This window comes from Stylophora pistillata, chromosome 6 (genome assembly GCF_964205215.1).
Source record: "Stylophora pistillata chromosome 6, jaStyPist1.2, whole genome shotgun sequence".
Taxonomy (NCBI): domain Eukaryota; kingdom Metazoa; phylum Cnidaria; class Anthozoa; order Scleractinia; family Pocilloporidae; genus Stylophora; species Stylophora pistillata.
The window spans coordinates 35,070,901-35,092,721 of record NC_142524.1 but is presented as its reverse complement, the minus strand read 5'-3'; the positions used below and the strand labels follow the sequence as shown (position 1 = coordinate 35,092,721).

Sequence of the window (21,821 nt, the reverse complement as noted above, 5' to 3'; positions counted from 1 at the left end):
CTTCAGAACTCGAGACTAAACAGTTTATTTAAATTTGTTCATAGAAAAACTGTACACTTCACGCAAAAGTACAGGAGCTTCTACTTTTAATTGCGGGCAGCTGATTTTACATAAAAAAAGTAATAATTGGCTAGTTCCGAGTGGTAAAATGTTTCTTCACTAATGGGAAAAATGACCTCAGGACGAATCTGTCCCTTTCAAACAAATTCAATTGGCTGAGTAGCGACGTCAAAAGGATAATTTTCACGAGACAATTCAGCATCGATATCAAACTGAATCACCATTTGGAAGGTCTGTCATACCGGTGATGACGTCAAACACGGGCGGAGGATTGGACGCAGCCAACCTAAGTGACAATAAACAATGCAAACAAAAACGAATGAAACAGTTGTTTGAAGTAAATTAACACTGTTCATGAAAAACAATTGTTAAATCAAAAGCCTGGTTAAATTGAAGATGGTAGACACTGAAGATCACAGTTTGGCTTTCACCATCCACACCCTAACAGCCACACCCTAACAGCCACACCCTAACAGCCACACCCTAACAGCCACACCCTAACAGCCACACCCTAACATCCACACCCTAACAGTATGCATATTCTTCATACTGTTCTTTATACATTTCCTAAGGTGCTGACAAGGAGAATTTGTTTGACAAACAAGAGCTTCTTCAGTTGGTGATCATTTCCTTTATTCTCCCGACCTTAATGTGCGCTTCAGGGGTGATATTGTAAGGAGAAATTAGATGCTGGTCACTCTTAAGGGGTCCAAGGGGTTTACAACGACTAAACGGCACTAGAGGTCTCAATGACTGTGTTTACCTTATCATTCTGTTATGGCCAAGAACTTTCTTGGTGCCTGGGTTCGGCCGAGCAGCCGGTGGGCGTGGTATGCATGGATATTGCTGTAACTGCTTCTGTAGGCGAACCTTCTCTTCGGAAAGTTTCTGACTTAGGATTTTCATGTGTCTGTTGTACTCTTCTCTTGAAACAGCCGGACTTCTAACTGCTTCGACAACTTCTTTTTTCTCCTGTCTTTCTACTCCTCGTGTTCTTTCGTATTCTCTTTTCAAATCAACATGAATAGTTTTCTCTTCAGAAGGGCGTGCACCGGCAGTACAAGAGCGGCCTTGGTCAGCAGTACTGTTTAACCAAGCCAAGTGACCGTGACTGCCGCCGAGCTGGTTTACAAATGTTTCGAAGGTGGCGTTCGCGCTTGCATGTCGGTCATGTGATCTATGAGCGGATTGTGGAGTTTTCCCGTCAGGACGTGACAAAGGATTAGAGGATTCATCACCGACACTGATAAACTCATCTTCATTGTACGCGGAGGTAGCTTCAACCTGGTGATTGAAGTCCATCTTTTTTAACAGTTCGTCCCAGTTACTTCCCCTACGGCCAGTGGTGTTGTGTGCAGCGTACTGCCGCGTAGCTTGTCGTTTGGCCAGCCGCTGAAGAGCAGTGGCGACTGCGTGCTCATCAACAACACTGGGACCTTTGGAAATGAATTAAATTTATTTCCGCATCAGATGGCTGCTAAGCGAAAGATTAAATTATCTATTACCAAACGGAATTTGTGTTGGGGAAAGCAACAGGAATTCTTCCATTGGTCATGGCAAGACTTCAAATTATCAGCACTTAAGAGACTACGTGGACTGCGTTGTGATTGTTCACAGGTGCATAGGGAAATAGAGAATAAAGGAATGGCTTTAAGTTTGAGCGACGCCAGAAAATATAGATAACAAAGTCATTTTACGCATGGATCATTGCAAAAAACTTGACTGAAATTTTCTAAACTAGGGAAGAATTTACTCGACGAAAAATACACTATGCCAAAAGTTCTTGTAGTGAAAGTTTCGTTTCAATTGAGTACTTTAATGGCAATCAAATCTTATCAAACCTTTGGGCTCATTGTCTGATCCTTGGCTGAGGCGTCGGACTGGCGCCGAAGATAAGCGACTTCGCTGACCACTCTGTCTAAAACCTGTAAACAAGTTGAACAAAAACGTGTTACAGTGGCACATGTTCGATATGTTTAGACCAAATCTAAGGAAACTGGGTCGAGTTCAGCAGATCAAAAAATACGAAATTATTTTTCTTGATAAGCCACGCCTAAGTGGACCGACCCAGACCTCTAGGCTCACTTGCAAACAAGTCGAACGTGCTATATTGAAAATGGTCAACTAGCACAGAAAGGTCAAAAGTTCTGCGTTAATAGTTAAGCATACAGTTAAGCAAACACTTGAGTAAGGTTGGAAAGCGAAAAGATCTCATCTCAGCGAGTCACGTGATCCCTCACCTCCAACCAAGCTCGTTACGTCTCCTGAGACATCATCTGTTTTACACTGACGTGAGTATGGCTTGGCTGACACAGGGCGACTATCACGGTTTATCCTATCAACTCCTGGTGAAAAGATGCGATAATTCAACAAGGCAGACCGCATACAAGTTGGAGAACAGATGTCAGAGATTACGTTATACCTGAAGTCGTGGTAGAAATTTTTTACCAAAAACATGAAACCTTCAAAGACTCTCGGCTACCACTTTCAACCCACCTGGTGAACTAGCAACCTTGGCCGACACTGGACGGTGTCGGGTTTTGTTAAGGGCCACCGAGGTACCATATGCTGACACAGCTGTCAGCGTCCGTGCGTGTCGATCTGTGATCGTGGATCCCGTGCGACTGAGGTCCTCTGTGGACCTGGTCAGGTCCTCTTCCGGAGTAGGATTTAAGCTGTCAGAACATGCAGAGAGATATTAACTCAGTCAATCCTTGGACAAAGATTAGTGGGGATGAAGGTTCTCACTTCAATTACAATTATAATCACTGAGCTGGAAGCTTCTGCCATCAACAAAACAACAAATCGCCGTATTTACCTCCTGGAGTTCCTATCTCCTTCTTTTCTCCTGTGCAGACCAGAGTCGTTTGAGGGTGCCTTGGAAGAACTCTCCTCCGTGCTTCTCTCTGGCCGGCCTCCTAGAAACACGCTGGCGTTTTTGTTCAATTTGGTGTACGTAGTTAAAAGATCTTCCAACTCTGTCTCGCTGCAGAAATGAAGCAATCAGTTTTTTTTTTCGCATTGCTCCCTCGTATTTAGAATCTTCAGAGATTCTTCGATAAACAACCTCACCTTGCAATTGCCATGAAGACCTTAAACTCTTCATCCGGGATTTCACTCGCGAAGGAGTTGCTTCTTGAAATCCCGTATGTCCGGTTAATTTCCATTCGCTTCTGAAATTGCATGGTCTCCTGTTGACAAATGTAGTTTCAAAAGTTGTTATGTAATGATACGATTGTAATTTTAATTTCTGTCCGGTTACATCAGAATCGCTGGTTCATAGAGATGGGTGACACAACATACCACTCTAGGTATGATTAACAGATACTGAAGTAGAAACTGGACTTGATAACCAGTGGTTCAAATTAGGGAGCCCACGGAGCTCATTAAATATTTGGATTTCCTCGTGGCGACATACAAAACAACATATCAAATTTATGTTTCTATTTAGAAAACGCCGCGTGCAAAACTAACCCTCCCAAGCCTAACGCCCAATGACGCCTAACGTAACTCCATAAAAAATATTTAGCTAAGAGGAATATACCTTTCCATAAACGCGGACGAAGTCTCCGAGCTGTTTGGCCAAAATTCTCCGCCTATAGGAAAAACAAAAGCAGATAAATACCCTTCTTCTTCCGAGTAATCACTACCACATAACAGATGTAAAACGTCCTCCATTAGCTCACCAGATGAAGATTTGAACTAGCATTGGCTGACTTCATCAATAACATAAAGGATACTGAGTTTTGTACTGCGAAAAAAGGTTAAACCGTTACAGAAAAGTCTTAACGCCTGGCTTGTCGATCTAGTGATACATAAAGAATCACTTCGCGCAACAACCAGCCGCTGTTCGGGAAATGAGCCCACGCTCCTCTCACGACGCCACGTTCGGAGAGGAATGAAGACCGAACTCGGGAGAGCGGTGGAAGGCGAACCCGGTCGATCATCTAATAACGTTATATAAAAATTTTACATAAAGTGGCGCGCTAAAATTTTGACGACGACTAGCTGCCTGGTCAGTCTTGACACCAGCCTTGACACCAACTTTCTTCCAAAGTCCCCCCTAGATCATCATCGGTCTTGTTGGAGCGGTATCTCACCTGTCATGTAGTGGTAACTTGTGGCTCGGTACCACAACTTTGAAAGGCTGTTGTAAATTGCTCGCAGCCTTCTTCAGAAAACGAATCACCAAGTTCTGATTAAAGAAAATAACAAAATGAAATAAATAAGATTCTCCTCTTCTCAGTCTCAGTGCGACATAAATACCACTGCAAAATTTTAGGTTTAATTGAGAAATATAAGGAAAGCTGTACAAACCATTTGGCCGTCTTGTTTAGATTCTCCACCATCTCTGGAATCATCTGAGTCATAGCTGAAAAAAGAAAACAAAAAAAGTAAACGCGATGCTTGACATTTTCACCTCCCGAGCTTGATATCGGTTACGTTTAGCTAAAATACGAAAAATTCAATTAAATCACCGGCAATAAATAAACAGTTGTGAAGGAAAAAATAATTTAGCCATTGTAAGAGCGCCATATAACATTAAAGTAAATCAAACGTTAACAGTTTAAAATCCCGACTGTTGGGAGTCAAGACTCGTACTCCATTTACACGGTGAAGCGGAGGGGTTGAACTCTAGACTACCGGGAAACAAATCCAAATAAGCGAAGCTCCAGATTGCAATTTTAGCGCTTTACACCACACGGTTTAAGGCTACCTCCCCGACATCCGCCTGCTACAGCAAAACAGTCAGCAGAACTTTGAAATTTCAGGGAAAAGAGGTGATTTTCTGGGTTGAATACCTACCTTGTCTCGTGCATCAGCCTTTGTTGAACTCTTTGTAGATACATCGCAAAGGCTTGCCTGGCTTGAAGCTTTCTACAAGTATAAATACAACATCGTCGTCACTCACTTCAAAAAAGGCGAGATTCACAAGAAACCACAAGTCAACAAGAACTGAGGAAGAACTCCACTCGTAGCCATGCTAACCATAACCATCGACTAAAATTCGAACTCTTACGTCAGTGTTCCTGCCTTTGCCATGATTTCGTCCACTCTGATTGGTTGGTATCGCGGCTGCGCAGACAGTACACGTTTTGACACTGTTTCGCCGTTACTGGGTAATGGTGGCTTCTGCGCCCGCGTGGCTTCTTGGAAGGGTCTTGGATTAGGGCCTGATGAGGACATTCGATATAGAGGTGCTTTTTCCTCAGAGTCCATTGAAGGCTTTGTTCCTAAATAAGAATAGTGAAATATAACCAACAATAGTTGCCACGAACGTCAGACGTGAAAAAAATCCTACGATTCCTAATGAAGATTCAAGCCCTAACCAGTTAGGAATTTGCGGTTACATGTTCTACCAAAAGAGCTACAGAGAACTCATAGATAAGCTAGGTCCGTACAGCGTTCATATCTGACACGCGTTCTTCATACTGTCACGATAAGCAACTATTGGAAAAGTCCTGTGACACTGTTGCGTCGTAATGATCGGTGTATTTTGAACGGAGTATTTCGTGCTTGTACAACAAAGAATTGAACCACGATATAGCAACGGGAACTTAATCAGTCCCAATCGGGCAAATTAACAAAACAGTTGCTGCACATGAGCGTTTGTTCTGTTGTGATCACTGGCGGGATTCGTACAGTACTGACCAATAAGAAAGAAGCGTGAGTCACTTAAACAAACCTCCAGGATAAGAAGCCGATTTTCTCTCCATGTAATTCGTCACCACTTGTCCATCGGGAGTCGTACGTGCCATAGAATTATCACGAGGTTTCTCTGACGTTTCTTGGCTGGTGCTAAGGGTACCTTAAATAAGTCACGTGACAAGCCATTAATAATATTACCACAAACAGTGTTGATGCAGGTGAGGATTTGATTTTGTTAAGAAATGTGAAGACATCGAGTGCCAGCTTCATCGCAATTTACACATGATGTTACACGAAACACAATAGTTAGCTATATCGAAACAGAGTAGTATAAAATAGCACGCTAGAAATCTGCAAGACTGAGAAACGTAAAATTCTTCCGTGCAAACATTTCTAAGATTTTTTTCTTCTTAAAAACGACTTAGAACTTAGAGCAGTCGGAATAATTTACAACTTGAGCTGGAAGTAGCGGCATGTTAACAACATTGCACAGTGTTTTCGCACATGGTTTTTCCAAAAAAAAGCTTAAAAGTGTCATATATGTGCTCAAAACTTTAACATTACCTGCACTCGGAGTCGTGCTGCCAAGGGCTTTCTTCGTTCGGAGGAGGGACGGGCTCTATTGGATAAGGTAGAACAAAGTGTTATCTTTACGTTTTATTCATAAGCTCGCATCCATGAAGATGGAATGTCTTAAAATTCTAATCGATTCTACATGTATCATAACCACTAACCAATTTATTATACATTCACGAACTCTCATCTCACATCATAAAAGTTGTATTACAAACCCAACTATCAAGTTTTCTCTCGTAGCAAAGAAGTCTTTCCTTGATACCAAGAGCGTCATCATCCGAAACCTGAAAAAAAGGGATGAGATTACCAGCATGAAAATGTGATTTCTTTCTCTCGTTTACAAAGTTTTTTGAATGACGCGGATTTTGAGGCCTGAATCTTTTCCGACTTCTTTTCTGCAATCGCTTAAATTGCAGTCCATCTGCGAGGAGAATTTCTTCGCTTGATTTTCATCCGCAAGTCAAATTTATTTCATTACAAATTAATAAGGATATTTACGTCAAAATAAAATCAACTTTTGCATGAATCAATTTTCGAAAGCGTCAAAACAGTACATTATTTCGCTAAACAAAAGCGAATTGTCTGTTTCTTTATAAATTAATATATCTGTTTTGTAATTTTTCTTGGGCCAACAAATTTTCCTGAACCAGTGTAATGCCACTGGTGTACTTATGAATAAATCTGTTTTTACCCGAGCAGGTTCAACCGTCAAATTAACCTTGGACTGAGCTGCTCCATACGAGGTTACACTCCTGAAAAACGAATGCGAAGCCAACATAACTGTAAAGGATGGGAGAATTCTGACAATTTTTAAAGAGACAAGAGCATATATAATAGTTTAATGAATAAACAAAATAACTGAATAGATACACCTGAGGAAATAGGTGACAAGTATGGGAAAAGCTTAAGGCACAAATTGGTGCGCGGATAAAGTCTAAAAAAATTTGGCATTTTGAAAGCCTCTCCAAATGAGTTTCGTGAAACAGGCTGTGTTGGTTTTCGAGATCTCGTCTTAACGCTCTTTCCTTTCTTAAAAATTCCATGTCTTTGTTTTTCTAAGATCTCCATTACTTACAAAAGTGCCAAGAATTTTCACATATGAACACCGATCTGGTTAGTGAGATGAATCTTGAAAGATTCCGCGTGGTAACTGATTTGGAATTTCCCATAAAAACCCCAACTTGCTAACTAGGCTTAAATTTCCGATACGGCCCTAAGACAAAATTCGTCTTGCCAACCTGACTTAAATGAAAAAGCGCCTTGACAAGAACACTTCCCTCTCAAAGCAAGATTACATGTATTCTTGAGTTTGAACACGAAGACAAATGTATGACAAATAATGAGCTTACCTCGCCCTTGCACTTGCTGAAGAAAAGCTCGCTGTACTCGGTCTTTGTAGGGACGATTTTCTGTAAAGCAAATCAGTGTTTACCAAAATTAATTCAAACTGAGTTATATGCTGGGGGGGGGGAGGGAGGGGTCCCGCGAAGTGTTTTGCCGGAAGTGTTAATTGGTCAAATCAGAAAATTGTTCCAATTCGAAAACCAAATTAATAGATGAGTTTACCTTCCAGGAAACAGTTTTGACTGTAACATATGATTGTGAGTGGTGCGATGCTCCAAAAATGACCTAGAATGGAAGAAAAATATATCAATAAGTCGTAAAAATATAGACATTTATTCATTTAAGGAATATTTGTCATTATCTCTCGGGTTTGCTGAACATGTACAAAATCTCTTCGCTTTAGCGTGCAACTTGAAATGATAATCAAGAGCAGTAGTTTTGTAACACATGGACATCTATTCATATTTGCTGATTCTTTAATGTAGTGAACCCTCTCTTGTATTGAGAAATACAACGAAGTAAAACTGTTTGTAAAGTTTTTGTAAATAGTATTAGTATGATATTGATCCCAGACACATACCCATCTACTACAATTTCCCATAATACATGAACATTTACTGATAAAGATGGGTTCCGATAAAAACTGGTGCTTAAATTGTTTAAATTTTTCTCTTTACCCCAAAGCAAATGCGTTGTATTTTTTCGTTTTTTTCCAAGTGCAAAAGGAGCAAAGTGAAGAAATAAGTTAATTACAAAGAAAAACGTTCATTATTTTCTCATCAAAGCCACAAATCAAGTCAAGCATTGATTGCAACATATTTCATTTACTGTTATTCTCATTTGTTTTGAGTTTTTTACCCATAGACCTCCCAGGAGTCTGGGGAGGGGAAGACGCGGACGAATCCTCCCCTCCTGGAGAATTCTTCGCGCGTGTGACGTAATATTCTCGCTTCCTCGGCTGACAAACCATCTTCAGTTTTTCTTCTCGTTCCTGAAGACAAAGGTCGTGAGTTTGGCACCACAACTCCACCAGCTGTGGCTGATCGCTGTCTCTGTAGAAAAACAAGGTGGTTTTCGAACGACTGTCGTTAATAATAATCGAAAAAACAAATTTTGGGCCCGCAAGGACTCAATTAAGTGTTCAAGTTACTGGAACAAAGTTGTAGAAAAAAACCAATGCTCTATTTCAATAATGAGATTCAGCTTGAAAACTAAAATACATGAAATTAACTGGTCAGAAGGCAGTGTTTTCATTGGCTTTTACACTTAGCTTGCAGTTTAAAATAATGTTGTGAACGAAGCAAATTAACAAGATCCTTATTGAGAAGATATTTTTCATGACAGAGCTTAATCGTTCTATTGGAAAATGATGTTTCCAATTTCAAGAAATCTGTTACCTGATATTTGTTCTTTGGTGGATAATCAACAAATCGCCGGTTGGGAATTTTACGAACCATCGGATCATGAGCCTTAAAACCTACAAACAAACAGTTTATTCTAAAGATTGAAGTAAATAGAAACTAAAAGTTAAGGATCTAGAATAGATTGCGACAAACGCAGTTTTCAATCGTACAATCATGCCGGGTTAGTAAAGTAATAACAGCAGCCAATAAAGCGTGGGAAACACGAGTAGCGGAAGTCGAGATTCGTTTCAGACCTGCATCTGATTGGTTGAAAGGATGGCATAAGTTTTCTAGACCAATTATTGTCCTGGACCCAGTTGCTCAAAAGTTGATTAGCGCTAACCCACGGTTAAATATTAATCCGGGATTCTTTATCCATTTGTTCAAAAGCCTTTTGAGGATAATTTTCTCCATTCTTTTGTTAAATTGTAGACAAAAATAATTGTACTGAATTTTCTTTTAAAGCGTTTAGATGTTAAATCTGATTTCACACTTAGTCTAACCCGGGTTCAATACTGTCTGGCACGCAACTGATGTTGGCAATGTATTTGAAACTTAACAAAACAACACATTCAGAATAACAAGTTCTTTGGAAAATTATCAAAAGAAAAACAGATATTTTTATAATCACCAGATCTCACTCACCAATTAAATTAAACATGTCCGATACTAAATGAGACTTGATCTTCAGATCTAATGGCGAGTCACTATGAACAAGACAAGCAAATTTAACACAATCACCGAATGAAGCAAACCAAATCAACAAACACACAAGACTGATTCAAAACAAAGGTACAAGACAAAGTTACACCACATTTCCTTGAATTGTTAAAGAACAGCCACACAGCTCCTTTGACTCTGTTACTCAAACGTTCACGCAACATGTTGTTTTACCTTTTTTGAAGTAAAACAGTAAAGATAAAATCGATCAAATGAATCAAAATACAACTTGAAGAATAAAATGAAACTTTAACTCACCAAGCAAGTGACGGAGATAAATTAACTTCCAGCAACCACGGACGTAGATTCTCGTCCACGAGAATGTCAAAGCCGTATATCTCTACGAAATGAAAACTGAGAATCAGCTGAAGCATTAACAGAAACTACAGCGTAACTTACTAAAAAGTTAGAAGCTCTTTATTCAGGATTGCATTACCTTGGAGAATAAAAGAGCATCAAAAAGTGGAACAGACCCAAGACAACACGAAGAAGGACCCCGAAAAGAGAAAAGGAAAAGAACTAGACGGAAGAAAAGAAGTGAGGAACCCACTGCAAAGACCGTCTGGGCCGGTTGGCAGGAGGGCGTTGAGGCCACCGGACACCAAGAGAACAGGGAAGGTACACTGTACGTGGGTAGGACACCAAGAGAACAGGGAAGGTACACTGTACGTGGGTAGGACACCAAGAGAACAGGGAAGGTACACTGTACGTGGGTAGGACACCAAGAGAACAGGGAAGGTACACTGTACGTGGGTAGGACACCAAGAGAACAGGGAAGGTACACTGTACGTGGGTAGGACACCAAGAGAACAGGGAAGGTACACTGTACGTGGGTAGGACACCAAGAGAACAGGGAAGGTACACTGTACGTGGGTAGGACACCAAGAGAACAGGGAAGGTACACTGTACGTGGGTAGGACACCAAGAGAACAGGGAAGGTACACTGTACGTGGGTAGGACACCAAGAGAACAGGGAAGGTACACTGTACGTGGGTAGGACACCAAGAGAACAGGGAAGGTACACTGTACGTGGGTAGGACACCAAGAGAACAGGGAAGGTACACTGTACGTGGGTTGGACACCAAGAGAACAGGGAAGGTACACTGCACGTGGGTAGGACACCAAGAGAACAGGGAAGGTACACTGTACGTGGGTTGGACACCAAGAGAACAGGGAAGGTACACTGTACGTGGGTTGGTCACTTAAACATGAAAGGCAGAAGGGGAGTGGGAGAAAATGCCGAGGCATGGGAAAAGAAGGGACAAAAGAGAGAGAGGAAAATGGCGGGTAATGAAAGAAAAAGGAGAAAAAGGGGAGAGGGAAATGTGAAAAAAAAGGAAAGGAGAAGAGAGAGGAGGACTGATAAAAAAGAGACGGTAGCAAAATGTTTAAATGGTCAAAATTTTTCTCGGAAGATTTCTTACCAAAACAGTTTCCTGCATAGGGCATGAACATTTTACAGGCAGAGGCAATGTGAAGCTCTCCAGCAATGATGGTCTTTACCACTACATCTTCTATTCTCATCATAAGAGCTACAAGAAAAAAAAAAATTAAAACACTGGAGATCCTGAAGCTGATTGCAGAGCTGCAGACAACTATTCCTCATCAGCTAGCATACCTGTGGTGTCTTTGCCAATCTGTTTGAGATAACGCAACATGGCACTCATGCTCCATTTGTTTCCAAAATCTTCAACTTCAGGATCTGGACACCTTAATTACACAAACATAAATAATGGTTCTCATCCTCCGTTAACAATTTAAGTTCAGCAACTGCTTTGTCTACTTATACTTATCTACTTATTCCAATTTTTATCTTTAAGTTTCTGAGAATAGAATTCATTGGCTCAGTTTTTTTTTTTAAATGGGAAAGGATACAGACAACCTAAATCATAAAAAATTTAGATGCAAGGAGAAGATCAAAAATAAATTCATACAACAACTTTTTTCAACCTGAGTGATGACAGCAATCTCTGCTGGAACCTCTAATGCCTCAGAAATCTGGTTTACCAAGCCCTTAAAACTTTTATAAAAGTTAAACTGTTTAAGTTGGCCAACAACCAAAGTTAATTTCCTGTGGCACTCAGGCTCCATGTAGCTTAGTTTTTTACTACACATACCTAACAAAATCTGCATTTTTCTTGTTGACACTGTAGTTTGTTAAATGCATGCATACATTTTTAATGTTTTTTCCTGTCCTGTCATATTTCACAGTGGCAAATCTGAAAGAGACAAGTCCCAAATGTACTTAAATATCCCATCTTCAGACCATTTTTCATGCAGTGCATGGTATCAGCAACTCCTTGAATATCATGACTAACCTTGTTAAACCTTCTTCGTAGAGATACACCCTGACAGGATCAAAACATGTCACACCAACATACAGCCTAAGGTCAAACTTGAATCCTAAAATAGAAACAACAACATTCACATATCCATTATAATCATATTGTTAAGGCATATCACAAATTGTATATAAAATGAAAACTAAATAAGTCATATTTGACAAGTTGATAGTGAGCAAAAATTTCTCCTCAAAAGAAAGTTTCAGAAAGTAAAGCCTTAGCAAAACATTCACACTTTGATGAGGGCTTGAACTCGTAGCTACCGGCTGTTGGGTTTAGGTTAGGGTTTACCTCTATACTGAAAACATTAATCACTGTAGCAAAACTGGTAACCAATTTCAGTGGACAAGACATCGAACATCATGTATAACACTCTTTTCTTGAGCTAGGGCCAAGTATATCAATCTTACCATCAACAAGCAATGGATTACTGATATATTTGCAAACTAAGAGATTGTCATCAAGTGGAACATGACTTGGCTGCAATGAAAGATCAACAAGTACTTTTAGCAACCTCTGAAATAACTTACATCCACTAGAAAAAGACCTAACCAAAGAAGTTTTAAAACAATTGAAAACAACTTATTTGGTAGAATGTATTTGAGTAGGATCTGCTGATCAAGAGATACATAAGTCAGAATAAGTAACTATAAGAAAGATACAACATCTGGAGCATTAACATACTTTTTGTTATGTAAACATTCAAACAGTCACAATAACATGGGTAATGCAAGAAGTTCTCAATACACTTACATGATTGACTAGATAAATTCCTCTGCCACGTGAAGATGCAACAGGTTTTACAATCCATGGCCTTCTATCCTTCAAAAATGCAGCTAGGAGAACAGATACAAGTATACAGAATGAAGTTCAAAGTTCTTTTTTTGCAACAAAATGGTGTAATGCATGGTAAGTGCATGTGATCAATAAATAAGCATGTCATCCACAAGATTGACAGAACAAACCAACCATATAAGAGTTAATGTCATACATTAAGTGATACAGATCCTTCTTAACAATACTTACCATTAAACTCATTAAACTCCTCAGGTATGATATAGCTTTCTGGTATGAAATCAAAATGTTTGACACCCTTAGGGAGTAGAAAAATACACTTATTAGTTTGAAACAACAGCATTGTGTGCACTACCACTTAAACTCTAAAATCATGATTTCAGACTTATTGTTAAATGGTGAAAATAATTTCTTGCTAATATTAAATAGATGACAAACTCAAGCTGATACCTGATAATTTTGACTAATCCAATCACCTGTTTCTTATCTACAGTTATGGCTTGACACTAATGACAGCCAACTAGCCACAGACTAGCAGAAATTCAGTTTTGGCTGGTGGTTTTCGATTTCCACTGGCCAGTTTGGCTAGTAAACAAACTGAAATTGTTGTAACATCTAAGTTGTCACTACCCACTTGGTTAGTAAGTTGAAAAGTTAGATTTAGAGAGAAGTTACATGTTTATCATAAAGTAAAACCAAGACTGATGACGATAAATTGTACGCTACTTTTGAATGTTGCATTCGTTGAATGTTCTTGTACAACTTGTCCTTCCTGGTAAGTTCATAGGACCTGTTCCGAATCAAAATGCAACTTTAATGTCAAAATTCAAATTACAGTACCACAAGATGTGGTTATATCTGTACAGGTCACAGGGATAACTGTAACTGATAGAGGTGAGAACAACCTTTTTACCACACTTGGCAGTAATGCAGCAATCTGATTGGCCAATTTGCCATTGTTGATAAGAGCACAGACCATGCTGTTCACACCAATGTTTCATGCAACATGTCACACACTGAAAGCATCATTTCATTTGATGTCAATATTAGGGTAAAAAACAAATCAACAGTGGTTTAGCGTGGTCTGTACTCTCAGCAACAACAATGTTCATCATCACAGTAGTCAAAATTTGTTGCACACTCACTTGGCTGGGCCTCATGAGTCCACGACATTTTGACCAAGTGCTGCAATCATTAATACTGTTGTCCATAAGAGTACAGACCATGCTAAACCACTGTCAATTTGTTAAACTCTACCAAAATTTCAGGAGATCAGGGATGGACATTAGCTTCTTCACACTGACTTGACCTGTGTTTGACACATAAACCTGAGGATGAGCTGTAGTTTACAATACCTTGGGAAATGATTGATCTTTTGGAAATCCTGGAGACCCCTAAGAGTGTGAGGTTTGATATGTGAACCAGTCCACATCAAATTAAAGTTTGAACTGTTGGGATGAACCTAAAGGAAGAGAATATTGAACACGTATTGAGCTAACCGCCTCTTGGTTAGCTCAATGGATAGAGCACTGGACTGTTGTGTGGAAGGTCTAGGGTTTGAACCCTGGCCGCACCAACACTCAAGGTCTTAAAATAATTGAGAAGAATATGCTACCTTTTTATAACATCAAGAAATGGTTAGATATTCTAGTCTTCTCGGATAGGGACGAATAAATGGAGGTCCCGTCTCCTGCAGGGTTAGGGGTAGGAGACATTAATTTCCCACGCACGAGATTACTGTGCAATGGATGTCCTCCCCTGGGATGGGATGGGTGGGTTAGTACATTAATTTTAAAGCGCTGTTGATCTGTCATTGTAAATAGCCCTCTATAAGAAATAAACTATTATTATTATTATTATTATTATTATTATTATTATTATTACTGTAAGGAAAGAATTTACATGTAGATTTGTAGAGCAAGTACTGATAATACCGGTAAATATATGGTACAAATACTACTGAACAGCTTATTTCATAATATGTTCCTTTTAAAATTTTTCTAGAAAATGTATCTGGTGAGAATCATATTTTATTCACTGATGTATTTCAAAAATTATAGTAATCATAACTATCTATCAGCAAAAATACTTTTAATAACCAGCAATTCTCAGATCTTTACCTCTCTAAAGCAGTGAACGTTCAGGATACTTCGTACAAGTTTGCATTCTGTTTTGACAAATTTGTACGTCAAATGAAATTTTTCTGTTGGGAAGATGATAACAAAATCGGGTTACTGGTAAATAAAAACGTCAATAACCAAGATTAATATGATGTATTTCTAGGATCTAAAAAATACTCCCACTTACATGACATAACTGGCTTTTTTTTCTACTTTGTCACTAACTGTCATTGTATTTTATATCAATTTAAGTCTTCAGAAGGGGAACCCATTTCTTAAATCAGTCTCTGGGTTTTATTGAACTTCCTTTTTACCTCTTTCAGTCAAAGTTTATAATATTGAGTTTTAAATCTTGACAAAGTAAATACAATATTGTGCAGGATTCCTGTATAATTTTACAACAATCTTATTTTCCCTGACATTGCACTTCCTGTCCACTCAAATAAATGGCAAAATTCCATGGTCTATGTGTAACCAAATGGGTTTCAAAGTTCATACTCATTCACACAGGCTGAAATTATACAGCTAAGCTGAACATCTGGCAAATCTTGATTTCAATTAATTATCTTTGTTGTGTGTCTGAGCTGGCAGCTTCTAAACTGTACCAGTTTACCCTGTAGAGTTCTTATGGTTATGTTACAGGTCAACTGCTCAATTCAAGATTCACGCAAAAAGATGGCATGGATTGAATACAAACTCTTTACACCCTAACATCAGTATCTTTATTCTCCATACTGTTCTCTTTAAATTTTCTAAGGTGTGGAAAAGGAGAATTTGCTAAATAATCAAGAGCTTCTGTAGTTGGTGATCATTTCCTTTATTCTCCTGATCTTAATGTGTGATTCAGGGATGATATTGTAAGGAGAAATTAGAACTTAGTCACTCTTGAAGTTAGAGGGTTTACAATAATTCTTGTCGCTCTCACCCCTTTGCTGGAAAACTAAGACTAAATTTGAATTACTTGATTCAAAGAGTTTTCTTACCTGCTTCTGCTTTTGATTCTGGAGGTAGAGTCAATAATAAAACACGGGGAGAGAAATTAATCAATGGATGCTTCTTATTGGAACCAGTCCACTTGATGATGCTGAAAAAGGAGTGTTAAATTTAATCAAGTTATGTTGAAGGTAGTACAGCATGTTTCAGAAGGCAGGTTCAATCTACATTAACAACACTTAGGCATTGACCTGAATTTGAGGCTTCGACATCTCCTCACCAAGGGCATAGCCAGGGGGGATCCTGGGGTGCCTGTGACCCCCCCTTGGTAGGTCTTCTTTAGAGCAAACAACCTACAATATTCAGGTGGCGAAAACGCCATGACAATATCTTGGCCGTAAAAGCCATTGATATGGGCCTTCATGCCGCAATAATATGACTGAGCCCACTGATACACATGGGAGAGCAGCGCTGTAAATGGTGAGTAGCCTCTGTGACTCCCCCTTTGAAAAATCCTGGCTACGCCCCTGCCTCACTACTTTTAAGGATTGGTTTGTTCAAGTTCCTGCCCCAACCAAGCGCCAAAATTGATGGGCAATTTTAATTGGTAAAAGGCAAAAATTCAGTGACTAAGAATTTCTCCTTACTGACCAAGCTTTAAACCAAAACTTAGTAGACCTTTCCTTTTGAGTGATTTGTTCATGGAAAACTCTTTACTTTTAAACACCTCCACATTTAAAGATAAAACATGTGTAATCCTTTATTGATTTATACTGCTCAGGGTAGGCCCTTCGGGTGCAAAAAGCTGTCTGTTATCAATGGGAGCCCTGAAAATCCACTGGAACGACTTAACACTTCCAGTTTAAATTCCCCATTCCCCAGGAGCAGACAGCAGTCATTGACAAGTACCTGTGGGTTCCTGGGTGGGAGGGGATGTTGAAGTTAGCATTGAAAACTTGGATCAACCATACTTGGCATTTTTTATCAATTACAAATATGACTAGTAATTTTGGTCCATTTGAAACTCAAATATACACATAATATATAATAATATGACGAGTAAGCTATAGGCATTGAATGTAAACCTCTGCTCAACCTTGCAAGGTCAATGGTTTAATTTTAAATATCTTAAAAATATCATTACTTAATAGTTCTGCCAGAGGGGATACCTTATGCAGTTTTACTGTACTTTCCTATCAACAACGTTACCTGTTTTTTTCTTGCAATTCCTCGGATGGTTCCTCTTTTTGAGGAGCTACTGGTATTTCAGATTCTTCTCCACATTCGTCATTTTCTGTGGCCACAGAGTCGGTATCAGAATATCTTCCAGTTACCTGAAACCGTGGCATACTCATGGCCTATTTAATAACCTTGTAGAAACTGCTTTGTTATCAACTTTGGTCGATCAAATACACAATTGAGTTTGTTTTGAGAAGTTTGATAAACTTAATTTTTTGTTTGTCAGAATAACAGCTTGAACACAAAATGATCAGAGCAGAGTCACAAAAAGGCAGTACGATGATTTTTTGATGCATCCATCGCGACAAGTTCCCAGTTGTTTATGCCTTTCTGCTGAAACACAACTATATTGACCTAACAGATATGATTTGTTGATATTTGTCCGTAAATTAATCCGGCTTAAACCGGTAATAAGGTAGTCATTCCAGGGTAAATTTGTCCATTTTATCTTCACTCCAGAGAATTAAAGCCCAAATATGTCTCTTTCTGCTAAGCTACTTCAAAGTGGAAGAATGATGTGAATAATACAAGGCTTCGAACAAATTCCAGCAGTGCTTATTAAAGCGAGCAGCAAACACCTCTTCCGTGAACTGTCAAAGCAATTAACGAAAAACCGTGTCGCCAGTAGAGCTCAACCATTGACCACAAGATCTTCAGGCCCAGTGACTTCGAATCTGAGATCCAAAGTAAAGAAACTCCTTGAAGTCTAGCAGAAATTCAACATGAGCTTTTCTGCTGGTTTGAAAAAATCCGCCATTTTACGCACATTCCTCGTTGCCATCCAAGTAAGCAAGGATCTCTGGGAAGGCATTGGATTGCGTGACGAGCTCGCATCGCGTGATCATTAGAAATCGTCATTGGGCTTCTCACAAAGCTTGCTTCCAGAAAAACTAGCGCGCGAAGTTTTTAAGTCTTCTTTATATGATGGAGCATGGCCTCGACCAGAATGAGGAATTCGTGGATCTAACATCTTCGGAAAGATTATGTTGCGAGTCTTCGAACGGAAGTAGCCCTTCCTACGACGCAAGTGACAGTCTCCTCAAGAAAACGAAGAACCTGTTTTGTTCTGGCGTGTTTTTAAAGGGCTTAGCGCATGCTGTGGGATTCTGGAATCCCAGCAAAGGATTACGTGCTATAATGGCAGTAATCGTGCTATTTCTGGATGTTTATTTCCTCTTTGAAGCCGTGTACTACGCTTTTCTTTGCGGCCATTTTAAAACGCCCCTCGATCGTTGGATGTGTCCAAATGTATCCCAAAACTCATCATCAACTCATAACATATCCATACTTGCTTTTTTACATGGAATTGAATTGATCAACGTTTTATCCTCGGTTGCCTGCCTCGCTGTGCTGATGTCTAATGCAGCTTTCTTCTGGTGTATGTGGAACATGAAAAATCACGCTGCAAATTGCATGACACTAGAGAAGGCTTACTCCTCAGTAGGGCGTTCATTGTGGGTCCGCCTGAATTGCACTATGCTCCTGTTTGCTCTCTCCCTCGTGCTGATGATTGTTTGGTTTAATTTGATATTTGATGGACTATTTATAAATAACCTTTCAATCTCTCTGGGCATCATTCCCCGGTTGGCAACGCTAACTAGTTGTTTTATATTTTCTTTGATCACTAATGCTATGAAGGATTGCGTGACATCATGCCACGCAGAAATTCGAAACTCTATCAACAGCAGCCTAGATGACATCATACACATTCATAAACATCTTTGTGAGCAGATCTTCTCTACTTCTGACTCCTTAAAGCTGTGGTTTTTGATTCACTGGTTTCTATTGGCTGTAACAGCTGTAATTTATGTGGCAGACATGGTGGAGTTTTTTCAAAAAAATGCTACAGGGTGGTATAATTTCTACCAAGTTACTCTTATCAGTGTAATTTATTTGTATGCGTTCGTCTATCCTAGTTACTGCGCTGCATCAGTGACTGCAAGATGCAATCAAATGCTCAAGGAAATTAATATGACTTCCAATGAAGAGTGGGAAACAGGACACCCATTCCGTAGCCGCACACAACTGGCTCTGTTCATTCAATACGCGCAGTACACTGACTGTGGCTTCCGAGCAGGCGAGGTCACCTTTGGCTCCAATTTTGCGTGGTTTTCAACGCTCATTGCAATGTGTGGAGTGGGTGTCAAAGTTCTGTGATTCAGAAGCTTTCGGTTCGACCTTGTTGAGCTGCGTCGTTGCTGTACTTTGCGTCGTGGCTTCAGAGCGAAGTAGGGAAGTGGATTACTATTGTTCTAGTAATAGGAGTAACGATTGTTGGCTAAAAACAAAACCGATCTCGCCTCATTTTCATTTTCTGAAAGAGGATATCATTGTGGTGATCTTAAGACTTGCATAACAACTTTCTTACTAACGGTCTGTCATCGACGTTGGACACTCAAACCCTAAATTGAGTTTGTTTTGAATTTTTTTTTTTTTTTTTTTTTTTGATGACCACAACTATTTGTTAGGCAGAATAATAGCATAAACACAAAATAGTCAAAAAGAGGCAGTACTCTGACCTTTCGATGCATCCATAGAGAGAATATTTACAACTGTTTAAGTCTTTCTGCTGAAAAAACATCTAAGTTATGCTGAAATATATAAGATGTTAGTTAGATGTTGGTATTAGTTCATAAATTAATCCTAATCAAAATCATTCCTGGGTAAATTTGTTCAGTTTATCTTCACTCTAAAGCGTAATAAAGCATAAAAGGTCAACATGTCTCTTTCCGTTTTGAAACGAAGCTCGAAAGAAATTCCACGAGTGATTACGGAAGCGATCAGCAAACGATCTTTTCCGTGAACTGTCAAAGCAATAAACGAGAAACCGTGACGTCATTAAAGCTCTGCTCTTATCCACACAAATCTTCTCATGCACCTATCAGTTACAAGGTTCAACATCCCCCTCCCCCCCAACCAGGGGCAACCCACGGGCATTTGACTGACGTCTGTACCTGGGGGTGGGTAATTTGGACCTTGCCTGGAGGGTGTGGGCAATATGAACAGGAACTGTTAATTCTTTCCAGCCTAAGGGAAAAAGTTCACTTTCGCGAGCAAATGGCTCACGAGAAAAGGTCTCCGAGAAAGTCATGGTCGCCATTCTTGCCTTAAACAAAAACATGGGCATGCTACGCATGCAGGAGTTATTTTTTTGGATACGTAGGTTGAAATGGGACACCATATAACTGATGCTGGTGTCTGAATAATTGTTGGCAAAAATAAACTGCATTGGTACAACGCTTCCTGCAGTCCCCTCCACAGCCCTAATTTGAACTTGTCACGCAACGCTATCTCTCTCTCCAATATTGCATGACGAGACTAAACAACAACCTGCTCGTAGGTTAAAATTGTGCTTATTGCTGTTCCTTCGTCAGAGACAAAGTCCTAGTTATTATTCTGACCATTAAGGGCCAGAATCAGAAATTCTGTTTGGTTTTTCCTGTGCAAGAAAATGCACAATAGCGTGCAGTTTTTAATCGGCGTAAAGTAATGTGGTGGCATATCCAGGGAACGAGGTTGAGTTTTAGCATCGAGTGTCAGTCAGATTTGAAGTACTAGCCGCGCATCAACGATAGGCTTGTTACAGTTTATACTCATCTTTCGAGTGAACTTAAATATATTTATTTAAAGTACAAACCTAATACTTTGAATCACTACTATTGTTAACGTACTGATGAAAACAACAACCCTTGGGAACAGTAATACAACCATCTTATGTAAACGTTGGCGATTGAAACCATCCGTAAATAAATATTGCGAACAAAACAATTGTACTTCTCAGACCAAAAAAAAAAAAACTTGTGGAAGTCACTGCCACATACCTTTAATTTCAATCAGTCAAAAAACTTGAGGTCTATAAAATGCCTTCTGTGATATATCGTTCCGAGGCAAAAAAAAACTTGAAAGGTTTGTTATTAGATGTAAGCAAGAGAAATCCTTGTAAATAAAGTCATCGCGTTTAAATACAACTTTTTATTTAGTGATCCCGCCTTTCCTCCAGCGATTTTAGTAATTCCAAATTGTCATGGATGGCATCAACTTGTTCCGAAGTCTTAGCCTCCATAACTCTCCATGTTGACAAACCATGAAAAGCACTCGACAGCGATTTTACTAAAACAGCAAAGCCCTCAATTCGAACCAATTCAATTCAATCCGCTGATCCACAAATCCGGCCCAAATATAGGCTCCGTGTAGCTTCTTGTTCAGTAACAGATGGTTGCCTCAAAATACTTTACCATATAATTTTGCAGTGGAAAGCTCTATTTTATCTCTTACAGCCTCTGGACAAAGATATTTTCCAGTCTCCGTTCTTCGAACAAGTGAAAGTAGATTGAACCAAGAGAAAGTATCATTCTTCAAAGGATAATAGGGTGGGCTACTTGATTGGTTGGTGCCTGTCTGGACTTTGTCCTGTGCGTGCGAAATACGTGATAAAATGTAGGTTGTTTACAGGAAATTGACACGCAATGGGGTAAAGTCCAGGTTAGCTATAAGCGAATTTTATTGGTAGAAAACGTCTAAGCACGTGAGAGTTGCGTGGAAAATTAACCGACCGTACCATTCTGTCCCTTGTGAAATATTTTTCATTGAGGTAGATTTATGTCATAAAATTTGCGTTGTTTACTGGAAAATGGCATTTC

At 39.4% G+C, this 21,821-nt stretch overlaps 2 protein-coding genes across 2 annotated transcripts; one reads left to right on the top strand and one right to left on the bottom strand.

Annotated features, from left to right (window-relative positions):
• Positions 1–9: 9 nt before the first annotated feature.
• On the bottom strand, positions 10–17,974 carry LOC111347458 (tubulin polyglutamylase TTLL5). The gene is made up of 34 exons (XM_022954704.2): positions 17,152–17,974; positions 15,993–16,093; positions 15,010–15,092; positions 14,245–14,351; positions 13,616–13,679; positions 13,121–13,187; positions 12,848–12,930; positions 12,505–12,574; positions 12,071–12,155; positions 11,870–11,971; positions 11,371–11,462; positions 11,177–11,284; positions 10,011–10,092; positions 9,678–9,739; positions 9,027–9,106; positions 8,488–8,681; positions 7,852–7,914; positions 7,635–7,694; positions 6,977–7,037; positions 6,501–6,569; positions 6,274–6,328; positions 5,747–5,869; positions 5,081–5,294; positions 4,867–4,938; positions 4,378–4,432; positions 4,161–4,255; positions 3,605–3,656; positions 3,133–3,251; positions 2,879–3,046; positions 2,557–2,735; positions 2,301–2,405; positions 1,902–1,985; positions 824–1,496; positions 10–346 (listed from the first exon to the last, which is right to left on the bottom strand). Exons 1-34 carry the CDS (start codon positions 17,295–17,297, stop codon positions 268–270), a joined length of 3,852 nt encoding a protein of 1,283 aa, XP_022810439.2. The 5' UTR covers positions 17,298–17,974; the 3' UTR covers positions 10–267.
• Positions 17,975–18,014: 40 nt separating this feature from the next.
• Positions 18,015–19,899, top strand: LOC111319168 (uncharacterized). Its single transcript, XM_022921994.2, has one exon. The coding sequence runs from the start codon at positions 18,103–18,105 to the stop codon at positions 19,336–19,338; it is 1,236 nt and encodes a 411-aa protein (XP_022777729.2). The 5' UTR covers positions 18,015–18,102; the 3' UTR covers positions 19,339–19,899.
• The last annotated feature ends 1,922 nt before the right edge of the window (positions 19,900–21,821 follow it).

What these genes read in the sequence shown, in the direction of transcription:
- LOC111319168 (XM_022921994.2), top strand. Translation starts at nt 18,103, where the DNA reads ATGATGGAGCATGGCCTCGACCAGAATGAGGAATTCGTGGATCTAACA.
- LOC111347458 (XM_022954704.2), bottom strand. Translation starts at nt 17,297, where the DNA reads ATGAGTATGCCACGGTTTCAGGTAACTGGAAGATATTCTGATACCGAC. An exon ending in GAATTGCAAGAAAAAAACAG is followed by an intron (nt 16,094 to 17,151) that starts GTAACGTTGTTG and finishes CTCCTTTTTCAG; the next exon opens with CATCATCAAGTGGACTGGTT. An exon ending in AACGAATGCAACATTCAAAA is followed by an intron (nt 13,188 to 13,615) that starts GTAGCGTACAAT and finishes CTACTCCCTAAG; the next exon opens with GGTGTCAAACATTTTGATTT.